A 13,636-nucleotide genomic window follows, 5' to 3' on the forward strand; every position below is an offset into this window, starting at 1 on the left:
CTTCCTGTAAATTTATGGGGATGAGATGTCCTAGATCAATTAGGTTTGACATTAACAAATAACATCAACCAAAATTCACCCACTATTATGACTAGACAAGGTTTTAGGAAAGGAAAAAGATTAGAAAAATAAGAACAAGGTATAGCAGCACCAATACAAATAGATCAAGGAACAGACAGACATGGGTTGGATTTTCAGAAAGGGCCACTGAGACAATAAAAATTACTTGGAAATCAGAAAGACCAGTATGGGTTCCTCAGTGGCCCCTGACTAAAGAAAAGATACAAGCAGCCCATGACCTGGTCAAATAACAATTAGCAGAAGGACATATACAACCTTCTGTATCTCCCCATAATACTCCCATTTTTGTCATCAAAAAGAAATCTGGTAAATGGAGATTACTGCAAGATTTAAGAGCCATTAATAATGAAATGGTTATTATGGGACCTGCTCAATCGGGGATTCCTCAATTGTCTGCTTTGCCAAAAACCTGGTATGTTTTAGTTATAGATATTAAAGATTGTTTTTTTTCAATTCCAATTCATCCTGAGGATAGTCCACGTTTTGCATTTACTATCCCTGCACTGAATCATGAAGGTCCTGATCAGAGATATGAATGGAAAGTACTCCCTCAAGGCATGGCTAACAGCCCAACTATGTGTCAAATTTATATTAACAAAGTAATCCAGCCACTTAGAAATCAAAATCCTGAACTACAAATATTTCACTATATGGATGATGTATTATTAGCACACAAAGATAAAAACACATTGCTAGAATGTTATGCCACACTTACAAACTTATTAAAAAATTATAATCTAGAGATAGCAATAGATAAAGTACAATTAAATTTTCCAATTAATTATTTAGGAGTTCTATTATCCTCAACCATGGTCCGTCCACCAAAAATTCAAATACGAGTAGATCAACTCAAATCACTTAACGACTTTCAAAAGTTATTAGGAGACATAAATTGGATAAGGCCTTATCTACGCAAACCAACAGGAGAGTTGGGACCTTTATTTGATATCCTAAAAGGTCCATCAGATCCAAATTCACCTGCTGAACTTGAGACTAAGATACTGTGAGAAAGAAGGGCAGTCAGAGCGAGGCCAGAGGGACTATCAAACACCATGACTGTTTACACAGAATGCTTGAAGAGCAGCCTGCCAAAATAATCTTTCCATTTCCACAAAATGGAAAGGCTTTCTTAATGGAATAATATTCAGGATGGAGTCTACTTTCAGACACAAATACATTTTCCTAAAAAAACAAACTGTGTAATTAAATTTTTTAATTTTAAGTAACCTGTGTTTTTATTCTCCACCCAAATCACCTTAAGGGATCTAGGTATGACAAAATAAAAAACACCCGGTCATCATGAATCCTGAACATTCTCACTGCCTAACAGACTTCCAGGTCTAGCCAGGCTTCAGAATCACCAGGGGAACCTGGGTACCACTCACTGTGTCTACTGGGCCTTTCTTGGGTGATATGAAAATTTATAATTATTGTAATCCTTTAAATAGCTTATTATTCACAAGCAAAGAGATATTTGACCTTAACAGGTATGGTTTTTGCAATTAAAATTTATGGAACTAAGTTGTTTGACAAGAAAGTTATGAAAAACTGACTAAGGCATGAAAGCTGAGAAAATTTTGGAACTAGAGATTGGGAATGTGTTCCTTCTTCCTTATCACAAAGTCAGAACAGTAAGAATTAGAGACATTAATGAAACTATTTTTAGAGATTAAGAGTGATGAGAAACATATATGTAATGACCATATCTTCATGTCAGAAATATTAAGGTATACGAAATGCAAGACCATTTGCTGATCTAACACTGCCAAGGGTCTGACTCAGTCCCAAGAATAATGCAGACTGAGTTTTATGAAAGAAGGGGAAGTATTTTCCTTGCTCACTGTCATATCCTGCAAGCCCATAACAGTTCTTACAATGAAAGGGGAATCCAAATGAGGTATCAGGTGAGCAGATGCATAAGGGCAGCAGGTGTCAACAGCTCAGCACACACCAATACACTGCAAATCACAGTGGCAGGTACAGAACAGGAAGAAGCAGAGGGGATGGGCTATGGTGGAGTGGAAACAAATCAAGGCCTCCTGCTTCCCAAGGTGGCAGAGGCCTCAGGTGAATCTCTTTGTCCTTTTTGATTTCATTCCTATATCTTTATTCCTTGTTGCCCTGACTCTTTGATGAAGGACTCTAGAATCCTAGACAGCGACACTGGCCAAGGATGTCTGATTCCTGGGCTTGAAACTGGAGAGGATTCTCTGCCACAGTGTTCGTCAAAAAGGCTGAAGGTTGATTTTCCCTCCCTTGACTTACTGTCTTGTCACTGCCCAAGTCCTAACACTGAAGAGAATAGATTATTCCATGTTTCCTTACATTATAGGGGGAAAATAAAGAAGCAAAAGGAAATGAATACCTGAGCCCTTAAATGCAGACTGTTGTTCATAACAGTCTTAAGTCCTGAAGAAACCCCTTCTTGGTAAGGATCAGGTTTGTGAGGGAAAGAAGTAATTTTTTAGGTGTTTGTTAGAACATCACAGAATGTCAGAGAAAAAAGCGACATGGCACTGCAACTTAAGAACAAGCAATAACCAACCTCCATCAGTTTTCAGGACAAAGTCAAGTATGGTAAACACTTAGTTCCTTCTCCTCAGCTAGCTTGCAATTGAGAACACCAGGAAGCAAGGAACACGCTATGGGAAAGGCACACATAAAAAGGAATCTTCAGAACAAGTCTATTTGTAGCATGCTCAAGTTCACCAGGCTCCTCGGGGAGATAGATTAACTTAAGGAAATAAGCTGTGCTTTTTTTTTCCAACTCAAACTCATGGACTTAATATGTTATGCAAGTTTAGACACCCTGGCAGTGGGCTGAGAGACACAGTGTAGCACAGACCTCCATCTGAACTCCAGCGCCCTGTTGTGAAGCCCAACATGCACTACACATAGCAATTTTGCCAGAAAGGAAATCGGAACCACGACTTTTAGCCAAAATCTGAAAATTCTCTGCCTTTTTCTCCACATCCCAGGAGAAATAATAGGCTTATTCTTGTATTTTACTAAGGTGACAATAAGTTCATATTCGGCTGTAAGGAGTCCAGATCACAGCTGGCCTATCATTCATGAGGTGAGTTAGTGGGTAGTGGCATCTTATGCAGCTTCATTTAGCTCAAGGGAATGAGATTACACTCGTGGCAGCTGGAGAGTGGCCCAGACCTTGTCCTGATGGATGTGAGAAGGGCACAGAGGAAGTGAAGGGAGCCACTGGAATGTCCTAAAATTAACAGAAAACAAATATGCAAGAGTATAGCGATGCTCTCTCAGGAAGGGAAAACAAACCACAGATACCCTGAATCTGGGAGAAACGTCCATTCACCAGTACTGCAGAAAAATGATGAGGACATAGTGTGGTTCAAGTGTATGACATTATCTACTCTGTACTTTTGTAGATGTTACAGTTTCTTCAAAGGGCTGAAGTACTGGTTGCTTTCACTATAATAAAAACAGTCAATGAGCACCATCCAACAGAAATATACTACAACCTGAATATGTGAACCAAAATGTTCTAGTAGCCATGCTTTAAAAAGTAGAAGTAGTAGATAATTTTACTAATAAATCTTATTTAACCCACTCTGAAATACATTATTTTCATGTGTAATGACTGTAAAATGACATTTTTTTTTGCACAAAAATCCAGCATACTTTATACCTGCAGTGTACTTTATAGCTCAATCCAGCCACATTTCAAGGGCTTAGCAACCATATCTGTCTCGCACCTGCCACAGTGGGCATTTGGAATAAAAATTCTTATACTATCAATCAGAACCTGTCATGGATCCATATAGATACACACAGAGGAGCAGTCCTGTTCCAATTATAGTACTCGAAGGGAATACTATAACATGCCAAATGCTGCTTTTGTTCATATGCCCTCGTACTCCAGATTAAAAGCATGTCCTCCAAAAGTTGCCTCTCCTGTCAGTAGTAAAGCTCTGCACGAGAGATATCTAGTGAGGTCTTGCCTCACAGGACCCAGCTCCATTCCCTCTCCATGAAGGCAGCTGGGGAATCTGGGATGTCCTGAGATAATGGACTGGTTAAGCTCTCAGGGCTGCATGTTTGATCTCCTAGAATTTAATGCAAAAAATAAATAAATTTTAAAAAATTAAAAAAATATCCATGTCGTGAAATCCTAATTAAGGAGAGGTTGAGTATGGTCTCACCTTTCTTACCTATTATTTCCATACCAAAATGTCCCAGTAGCCATGCTTTAAAAAGTAAAAAAATTAAGTAATTTTAATTAGGTAGAAGCAGGTGATTTTAGCACACCTAAAGGAGAGCACTGCCTTCTTCTCTTCTTTCTTCATTTATGAATGACACTGGCCCCCAAAGAGCAGTACCACTTTTTCCTCTAAGCTGATGCCTAATCTTATTACAACACCTTGGGAAATGAGATCACTTCTAATTCCTGAGTTAACAGGTAAAATCCTCACTTCTATTCTCACTCCTGATGGTTCAGAATTACCCAGGCAGACTGATAACTATTGACGGCATGACTGACCAGGAGTACACATACGAGCAGGCAGCAAGAATGGCAGACAAAGGCTCCAGCGTCCTTTCCCTTGGCCTCCTGATTCCTACCTTTGTGATTGAAGATGCCCTCCATCTCCATGCTACTTCTGGAGTGGGCAATGCACAGAGAGCCGCAGGGCACCAGGCCTTCCGCTGCGGGGGACCGGTCCGTGGTGCGCACCAGGCACCAGTCAGGCTTGTCATGTGGCCGCTCCAAAACCTCCACTGTTTGGCCGCGCCGGATGGTGAGCTCGTTACTGTTGCAGGCCGTGAAGTCGTGAATCACCACTGTCAGCTCACAGCCACCTGAGAGCTGGGGAGGGACAGAGGAAGAGGGACAGGTCAGCAGCACAAGCCACTGATCCTTCACGGGCAGGGCTGTGAACTCAGCTAGGATTTTCACCTTCCATTCTGCAACAGGTCAAAGGCATGGCCAGTTTCCAGGGGGGAGCTCTGTGGCTGCACTACCTTATGCTTCGCTTTGGAACCATGAGATAGCAATGTAAATTTCATGTTCTCACCTCTGGTCATAATTTTCGAAGGGGTTCACAGAAATGGATGTGATTTTTCATGAGCATCCAAATCTCCTTGTACCTGAGACATCTCCCTTCTCAAAAAGTACTATATACTAATTTAAAAACTTGTAGCAAGCACAAACTACTTAAGAGGTACATAGGGAATTATAATGAAATATGATGATAAAATGGGATAAAGTTCTATTCCAGATTTTACTCTGGAGGTGAGGGAGCATCGCTTACTTCGGAGCATGCAGGCTCTTTAGGCATCAAGTAGATAGGAAAGAAGCCTCCACAAAGACGGGGAGGCTGAAAAGACAACGGGCCTGTGATTCTGGAATGTCTTGCTCAGGGTGCTCTGAGAGCTCCCTTCCCATTCCTCCATTTCCCCCCATTTTGTCCTCATATTTCAAAATAATCCCCTAAGTAGTCTTGAAGCAGTTTTTATTAGTTTGCTTTAAGTTTTAAAATTAGCATACAGCACTTTTTGAAGAGGGAGACAATGTTTCAGTACAAAGAAGCTCTGAAAACACATCTGACCCTCCAAGAGTGGCTCTCCTTGGTCTGCCACTCCTGGTCCTCACCCTCAGAACACGGAGCCATCTTCTGGCCTCTCCATGTCTGCTTGTGCTAGTCCTTCAACCTATAAGCTCCTTGGAGACAGGGCTCATACGTTCACTAATGTTTCTCCTATGCACAAATCTTGTGACTAGTTCCTTGTGCCCAGGTTCCATCTCTCCTGTGTCTCCACTGTCCCTGTGTGGGCTTTTCAACCATACCCTCAGCTGTGAGTCCAAGGATGCGCCAGCCGGCAGCCCCATGCTTCTCATTCTGCTGGACAACTTGGCATGCTCTTTCCCTCCCACAGTGAAGCTAGGACAAAACTCATTATGCCCCCACTTCCATCTGTTTCTCTTCTGGTGTTGCCTCTTTAGTGATGGAATCAGCAGCAAGTCACTTAAGCTCAATGAATCTCATTTTCTATGTGCACCCCCCATGCTGTCAACAGATTCCAGCGTGGCTTTTTATTACCTACTTTCTCTGAATACCCACACCAATCACTGCATTTGGGTTTTTGCAGTGACCTCCTGAGTGGCCATCTGAACAATGCTATCAATGACCTTTTCAAAATGTGGATCCTCATATTCAAAAACCTTAGACACAAACTCCTTGACACAGGATTCAAGTGCCCACAAGCAGGTCCTAAGCCACATGGCCAGGCTCATGTGCTCCACAACCAGAAGTGCCCATCTGTTACTTCTAAGATGGCTCCTGCATATACTTGGTCTACATTGCTCAGAGCCCCATGACCCTACTTTGTCTATCAAAGCCTCCCACCAAAGCACCCTCGGAAGTTTCTCCCATATATGCCACCCTTAGCAGTTGGTTCTGCAACAGCTTATACTTCAATTCTAAAATGAGCCATGTCTGTGTGTGCCCTCATGACCAGAAAGCAGCAATGGGTCACTCTCCCATGAACCTTCCATACCTGTCTATAAGGGCAGAGACAAAGCTAGTCTTGGTCACCACTGAGTACCCAGTACCAGTGATGGCAGGCACAAGGCTTGCACAGACCCACTATTGAATAGCTAGCAACTCCTAAAGTTTGCCTGTTACTCTGTATGTGTTTGCACACCATAACCAAATGCTTATTAAATTTTGCTCTGATGATGAAGGTAGTGCCTTTGGAAAACAGACATGATACTGCTTTTCCTCTGTAACTTCATGAGCCAACAGTGCCATGTTTCAACTTTAGAATGCCTAGACCTTTGGTCACCCAAAGGGCATTAGCAGACAGATCACAAGGGCTGTGGCAAGGAATAGGACGTGTCTCTGAGGATTGAGTGAAAGGAGCGGCTCAGCCTCATGCTGGGAATCATCCGTGTTACTACCATCCTGAGAGTCCTCTGAACAAAGTGTACACCGGAGAATAGGGAATTTGTGAATTCTTCAATGGCTCATGTTCCTGAACTGTTTCCTGGGCCACCTGTCCATGCTGAGGACCATTGGCTGCCCTGTCGTGCTCTGTGCTGTTGACTACCCTTCTGTTCTAACAGACTATTTCTTAAGAGAAGGTTTAGAGATTTACAATAAGAAAAATATATCCTTTAGACAACCACAAAGAGCAAAACAAAACAAAACTCTCCCATGATGAAGAACCATTATAGACAAAAATGAGTCATCTTTGCTAGGCCACACAGAAAATGTTCACAAATGTTTAATTTCCTTTTAAATTTTACAAATATCTCTGGGAAAACTACGCTAATTTTCACAAGTTTCTGATCAGTCAAAGATGCTAATGTTAAAAAGTCAAGGGTAGAGGCCCAGTCTGGAAAAAAATTTTCTTAGAGCCTCATATTCTAGAAATAGTTAATCCTTATAAAAAGGAGCAGTGATGCTTCCCATCCCAGAGGGAATGAGTACCTAGTACCAGTGATGTACCCAGTACCAGTGATGAACCAGCCTCCACACAGTCCACCTTGCCACAGCCCCAGGACCTTCCTTCCTAGGACATGGTGGCCCTGCCAGGGCTCCCCTATGACCATTGGCCGACTGCTCCTTTACTGAACTGGTGCTGGCAGAAGCCCTCCTGGCTTCCCTGACATTCCTCCAGCAGCCCCACTGCTGCCCCTGGGAAGGACACTACCTCATCCAGCCCTTTGCCTGTTCCTTCTCCAGAGTCTTATTAACTTTTCAGACCACTCAGAGCTGAGGATGGGTTTTGTGGGGGAAGGGTGGGAAAGGGAGAGGGGGGCTGCCCAGGAAGGAGAATCAAGTTAGACTTTATTTCTGACACGAATTTTTTTTAGTCCCTTACAGAGTTACCAAAATGATTAGAAACATCTGTGTACTTGACACAATATAAGAAATAAAAATTGAGCCTGTTCTGACAATGAATCACACAATAAGTTAAAAAATTTTTAAAGGCTTTCCAGAATTTGTTAAGAAAATCCAGTACCAGAATATTTCAGAGTACCAAAATTATCACTTAAAAATATCTTCATCTCTCTCAGTCAACTGGCTTTATCAGTAATAACAGATAAGAATGATTTAATTAAGGGAAGTTTTAAATGGATGTTTTCCCCAGGAAAGAGCTGTTCTATATATTCTTTTCTTAATGTTCACATTTAAATATTTTAAACCTCTTGCTACAAAAAGCATCTCTTTAAGAACAGGTTTGTTAATTTAAAATTAAGAACTACTTCTTTTTTGCTTACATATGTTTTTGGTACTGGAAATTGAACCAGGGGTGCTTAACCACTAAGACACATCCCTATCCCTTTTTAGTTTTTATTTGGAGACAGGGTCTCACTAAGTTGCTTAGGGCCTTGATAAGTTGCTGAGGTTGGCCTCAAACTTGTGATCCTCATGCCTCAGACCTCAGATACTGGGATTATGGGCATATACTACCACGCCTGGCAACAGTACTGATTTTCAAGAGTCACATTCGTTAAGTAGAAGAAGTTTAGAAAATATATTGTACATCACTAAGTATGTCATCCTTCATCCCAGGGACATTTCTACCCCCCGTGACTGAATTTCATTACAATGCTGACCAATACCAATACCATTTCATTGAACTATTTGAAATTTCACTTTTCTTTTTCAAACATATGAAAGCTTTCATAGTATCTTTTTCCCTTTTGTATTGTTATAGACTTTGATCATGGGCTCCTGACTATAAGCATTTGGTTCAGAAATGCATTTATTCCATAGCTCACATTAACACTTGTGAAGCTCACATCAGAAGATGAACTTTAAAAAACATTTAAGATTTTCACCTTTAAAATATTAATGTGGTTACCAATGAGCATGACAATAATGATCCTGAAATTTAACCATAGGCCACAGACACTACCAATGATGTGCCTCTTCCAAAGACCACACCACTGCCCTCTGAGAGGGGTGATAGGGGAGTGCCATCAACCCAAATACATGTGTAACTTGCAAAATCAAACCAGGGCTCCTTTGCCTGAATTCTCTCCAGAACGACTACAAATGCCGTTTATGTGTTTATGTGTTTCATATGAAAGAATGAAATATTCATCTCTGATTGCAGGCTTACAAACCCTCAATAATCACTACACAAAGAGTTATATTTTCTATGCTGTCCCAAGAAAGCATGTCATAGGTGGCCTTGCCTGAGTCTGTTAATAATGTGTGCCAACATAGCGCATGGCTGGGGATTTCCCCCACGGTCATGGCCTTCTCCACACCTCATAGCACCCCCACATAAGGAGGCAGTTTTAGGTTACAAGAACATAGATTTCTCAATAGACAACAGCAAACACCTGGTTTGAATCACTGAGCCAAGATGAGTTCTCCTTCCCAAGGAGGAGGCTCTTTAAGAATGGGATGGTGGGCAACACAGCCCTCCTGCAAATGATTGTGTTTCAAGAACCAAAGTCCTAATGTGGTAAAGATAGACTGCAGGAGGACACCTGGCCAGTTTTCTGAAAGCAATTCAAAAGGAAAGGGGGAATGTGGTCTAATGAAAGCCATTCTCCCCAAAAGAACAAAGTGTATCAACTTTTGAGAACAGTCAGACCCTAAAGCCCAGCTATGTTTAGTCATTCAGAAACCTCACAAAAGAGTCTTGCAGTTTTGTAAAGGTTTCACACACACAAAAAGCAATTGTTTGGTTAAAGGGGATTAAAGAGTATAGCTCCATTATTGGCAATGGTTAAAGAATAGGCAACCCCAGGCAACCTGAACAATCCCCCTGATAAATGCTATCTTGCCCCAGGATCCCATCCGCTTCCATTCTGACAGCAGGGCTCCTGTGCTCACACCAACGCCCAGGCTAGTTTACAGAAGGCCAAATCCAAGGAGACTAGTTCAGTCAATTCTGCTGTTTAAGAGTATGAAAGATGACTACTGTGATAACCTTTATACACCGGCAATACACGAAGAAATCTGCAAGAACTTAGAAATGGTGAAGATGACAAATTTTATACTATGGCTCTTTTTACCACAATGAAAAACCAAAAAAAAAAAAAAAAAGAAAAAAGAAATCTATATAATCTAGATATAAAATCTTTTTTGAAACCCGCAGTTTAATATACTCAACATTTTATCCATAAAAGAATTAGTGAGTGCAGTATTTAGGGATGTCACTCCCTCTGCTCTTCACTAACAGGACCACCACTGCTTTTCATTCTTTTTTTTTTTTTCCAGTATAGGAATGGTATATGCCAGGAAAGTGCACAACCACTGAGATACGCCTCCAGCCTCCACACTGATTTTCTTATGTGAAAGAAGTCTTGGAAGGGTTCCTTGAGTGGGTTACAAACATGAGTTAGAATGAAATATTAGATGTAAAAAGGCTGAATTTAAAAGAAGCAGCCAAAAAGGCCAACTTTACCATCCAAAGGCAATCAGAGCAAGGGAGAACCACAGGCCACAGGTTGAGGGGCTTGCCCAGGCAGAGGATGACCAATGTGGCATCCACCTCACGGGTATAATAACACCAAGAGCGGCTGACACCTCCCACAGAGGATTTGGGAACATTCTAATTAAAAGTTCTGCTGCCTATGAAGCAGAAAAAGAGGAGCTGGGAAGAAGTGGGCAACTGGAAACCAACAGCACCTCTAGGCTCTAGAAAATAAGAAACTTCTCTTTGGACAATTTACCCAAAGAAATCTGTTTGTTGTATTTCCTTTTATCTTTAAGGAGGGACCACCAATTTGAAGAACTGACATTAACCAGCTAATATCACCGAGCTAACTGTGGCCCTCACCAGGAGGGAAGAGCCTCAAGTCTGAATCAAGAGTTTATCATCAACTTTAATAGGATGTTTGATCATGTCATATAAAAACACTTTTACATTTAAAAACATTTTTAGTATTTCTAATCAAACTTTACTTAACAGAAAAAGCCCTTTCTCAGAACTGAGGCTTCCTACTTAAGCCGGGGGGATTTGTTTTTCTGATTGGGTAAAGTAATCAAAGACTACATTAATTTTGTGGTTTTACCCTAGTATTTAAAGTCATCTAAGAAATACTAAGAAAAGCCACAGTCATTTAGAAAAATAGAGAACAAAGATTAGTAAAAGAAGGAAACAAACACTACATGGACCCTATCACTGTACCTACCATAAGTAAGGCTTACATGGTGATCATCACTGAGTATTTAAATGCATGAGCCTACTCTGTGAACTTTCTGAGATTACTGCACATGCGTGGGCCACAATGCTAGGCAAATGTGTTAAGAAAGAGTCTCCTCTGCAGTATCTGTGCCCATCCAGTACATAGTTGGTGTGCTACTAATAAACAACCAAAGAGCACAGCCCAGGCACAAGAGCTCAGTGACTTCCAGCCCCTAATGAGCACAAGTAGCTTCTAAAACTACTGTGATCATGAGTGTCCACATAGAGGAAAGTGAGGCCAATGCAAACGGTAATCTGCAACAGCAGCAGCAAAGTCAATGACCCAACAGTGATGGATCATGAAGACATTTTTATCATAAAGACACAAGATAGCATGTATGAGGCCCTGCAGGGATATTAGCTAGGTACTGTTCTAAATGCCCACTGGAAATGTCCACATTCCCAATGCTCACAACCATGAGGGCAGTAGTATTATTTTCCCCATTTATAGATGGGGAAACTGAAGCACAGAAAAATTGGGTGGCGAGGAAGCCACCAAGGCTAAAGGCCTGCTAGTGAGTGTTTCTTTGTTCTTAACCATATGCTCTTGGCATGTCACATTCTCTGTGTTACTGCTGTGTATAGTCTGAGCAGAGAATGAGCATATGAGATCTAGAGCGCTGTGTTGGAGAAGATGAAAACCACACCCTGTTTTGTAGAAAGGCTACTGAATTTAACAACTCAATTTCATCCTTAAGACAGGGGCAAACTTATATGAGGTTCCGGAAACTCAAAGCTTTGGATAGACCAAGAGATCATGCACCTTCTCTCTGAGTAAGAGAGCAGGGCCAGGCCCAGAGCACATTCTCTCCCACCAGAGGGCATTCTGTGCCTTTCTGAGCCAGGAAGGGTGGACGGAGGCAGGATGTAAGAACACAGGATATGCTCAGCAGGCCGGATGCAAGCATTTTTTGACAGATCTATTTCCTTTCTCAGGACGTGAGTTAAGCCATATTTAAAATGTTCACACTACCCTGACTGTGATTTATATAAGGTTAACTAAATTTCTGAGGTATAGAATGTCACTTGGTAGAAAAGGTTGACTATATGTCCCCAACACAGTACTACAGCTTCATTAAGAATAACTGCAACCACTTTCTTTTTCAAATATGTGGATTCATAGAATCACGTTATAAGCTTAGGTGGAATTCATGCAAATATTAGTCTCAAATTAATTTTTCCTTATTAGAAGTAAGAACTGCATTATCTTATATCCCAAAGACAGCTCATGAGTGGCCTGCTGCTTGGGCTGGCTTTTCCATGGGGCTTCATCTTGCTTTGGTGATTTTGTTTGGTTCCCATGTTTTCTGATTTCCTCATAATATAAATTTTAGTTAACTAATACAAATTACAGACTAATAAAAAACGGGGGAGAGGGTTTAAAAACTGCTTTTTAAATATAACTACAAAAATATTGAGTTCTGAATTCAGCTCTAGTATGAAATAATAAGATCTAGGAAATGACAGCTGATTGAATCCACATTCTGTTTCTGGCTCTGCAAGCCTCATCTGGGCCTGGCTCCTCAATGCCCCAGGGTTGGCTCAGAACTCTCCTCCCTACCTCAGGGACATGCGCTCAGCACGGGTGAGATAAAAATCTGGAAAGCATTTGATTTTTTGGAACCTGAATTACATTTTCATAAGATCACTTTATCAGTCTAAGTTCCATGAATGTCAGCAAGAATCGGTACTAAACTTACTTCTGGAACAAAGAGATTGTATATTTTAAAAACTGATATTCTCAAAAGAGGACACATGCTTATAGAGCATGTGGCTTGTGTCCTGACCAGCCCTGGAAGCTTTGCTGACACTGCTCCCTGGAAAGGGCGTGTCTCTGGGTCCTAAACCTTTTGTGCCTCAACTGAGAATTACTAACAGCCCTGACAGATAACGTATTCCTTCAGAATTCTCTAAGAAGCTGAGCCAAAAACATCCCCCACCCAGTTTCTGAAATGAAACCAAATTTCATGATAAGGACTAACTCATAACAGACATAATAAATTAGGCAAAACAGGCAAAAGAATGTCATTAAGTAACTTCCTTTGCCAGACCCATCTGCCCGAGTAATCAGGGGCTGCTTAAATTGAAAAGTGAAGGGTGGAGAGAACCTTGAGACACAGGAACAGTTTCTGCCACTGGAGATAAGAGGGCTGCTGGTTAAGAAAATGAGTATTTTACAAGTGACTCAAGACAGAATGTAGTTCCCTGATTTTCAAGGCAATATCCCCTTGAATCATCAACCGACCCTAAAATGTTCCAGCAGAGAAACATGAAAAGAGCAATGACTAAAAGAAAGCCTTTTTTGAGGAGAGCACCTGTGAAGGCAGGTACATGGGGGAGGGAGCAAACACACTCCTTCCTTTTCATAAAG

General features: G+C 41.3%; 1 protein-coding gene across 2 annotated transcripts in view; it reads right to left on the reverse strand.

Annotated features, from left to right (window-relative positions):
- The window catches only part of Trio (trio Rho guanine nucleotide exchange factor), a 333,690-nt gene that overhangs the window by 76,747 nt on the left and 243,307 nt on the right, over positions 1-13,636 (reverse strand). For both annotated transcript variants that reach the window (XM_027950370.3, XM_071612702.1), the window contains exon 34: positions 4,672-4,915. In XM_027950370.3, coding sequence (XP_027806171.1) covers positions 4,672-4,915 — 244 coding nt within the window. The remainder of the gene's footprint in view (positions 1-4,671; positions 4,916-13,636) is intronic.

This window comes from Marmota flaviventris, chromosome 5, assembly GCF_047511675.1.
Source record: "Marmota flaviventris isolate mMarFla1 chromosome 5, mMarFla1.hap1, whole genome shotgun sequence".
Taxonomy (NCBI): domain Eukaryota; kingdom Metazoa; phylum Chordata; class Mammalia; order Rodentia; family Sciuridae; genus Marmota; species Marmota flaviventris.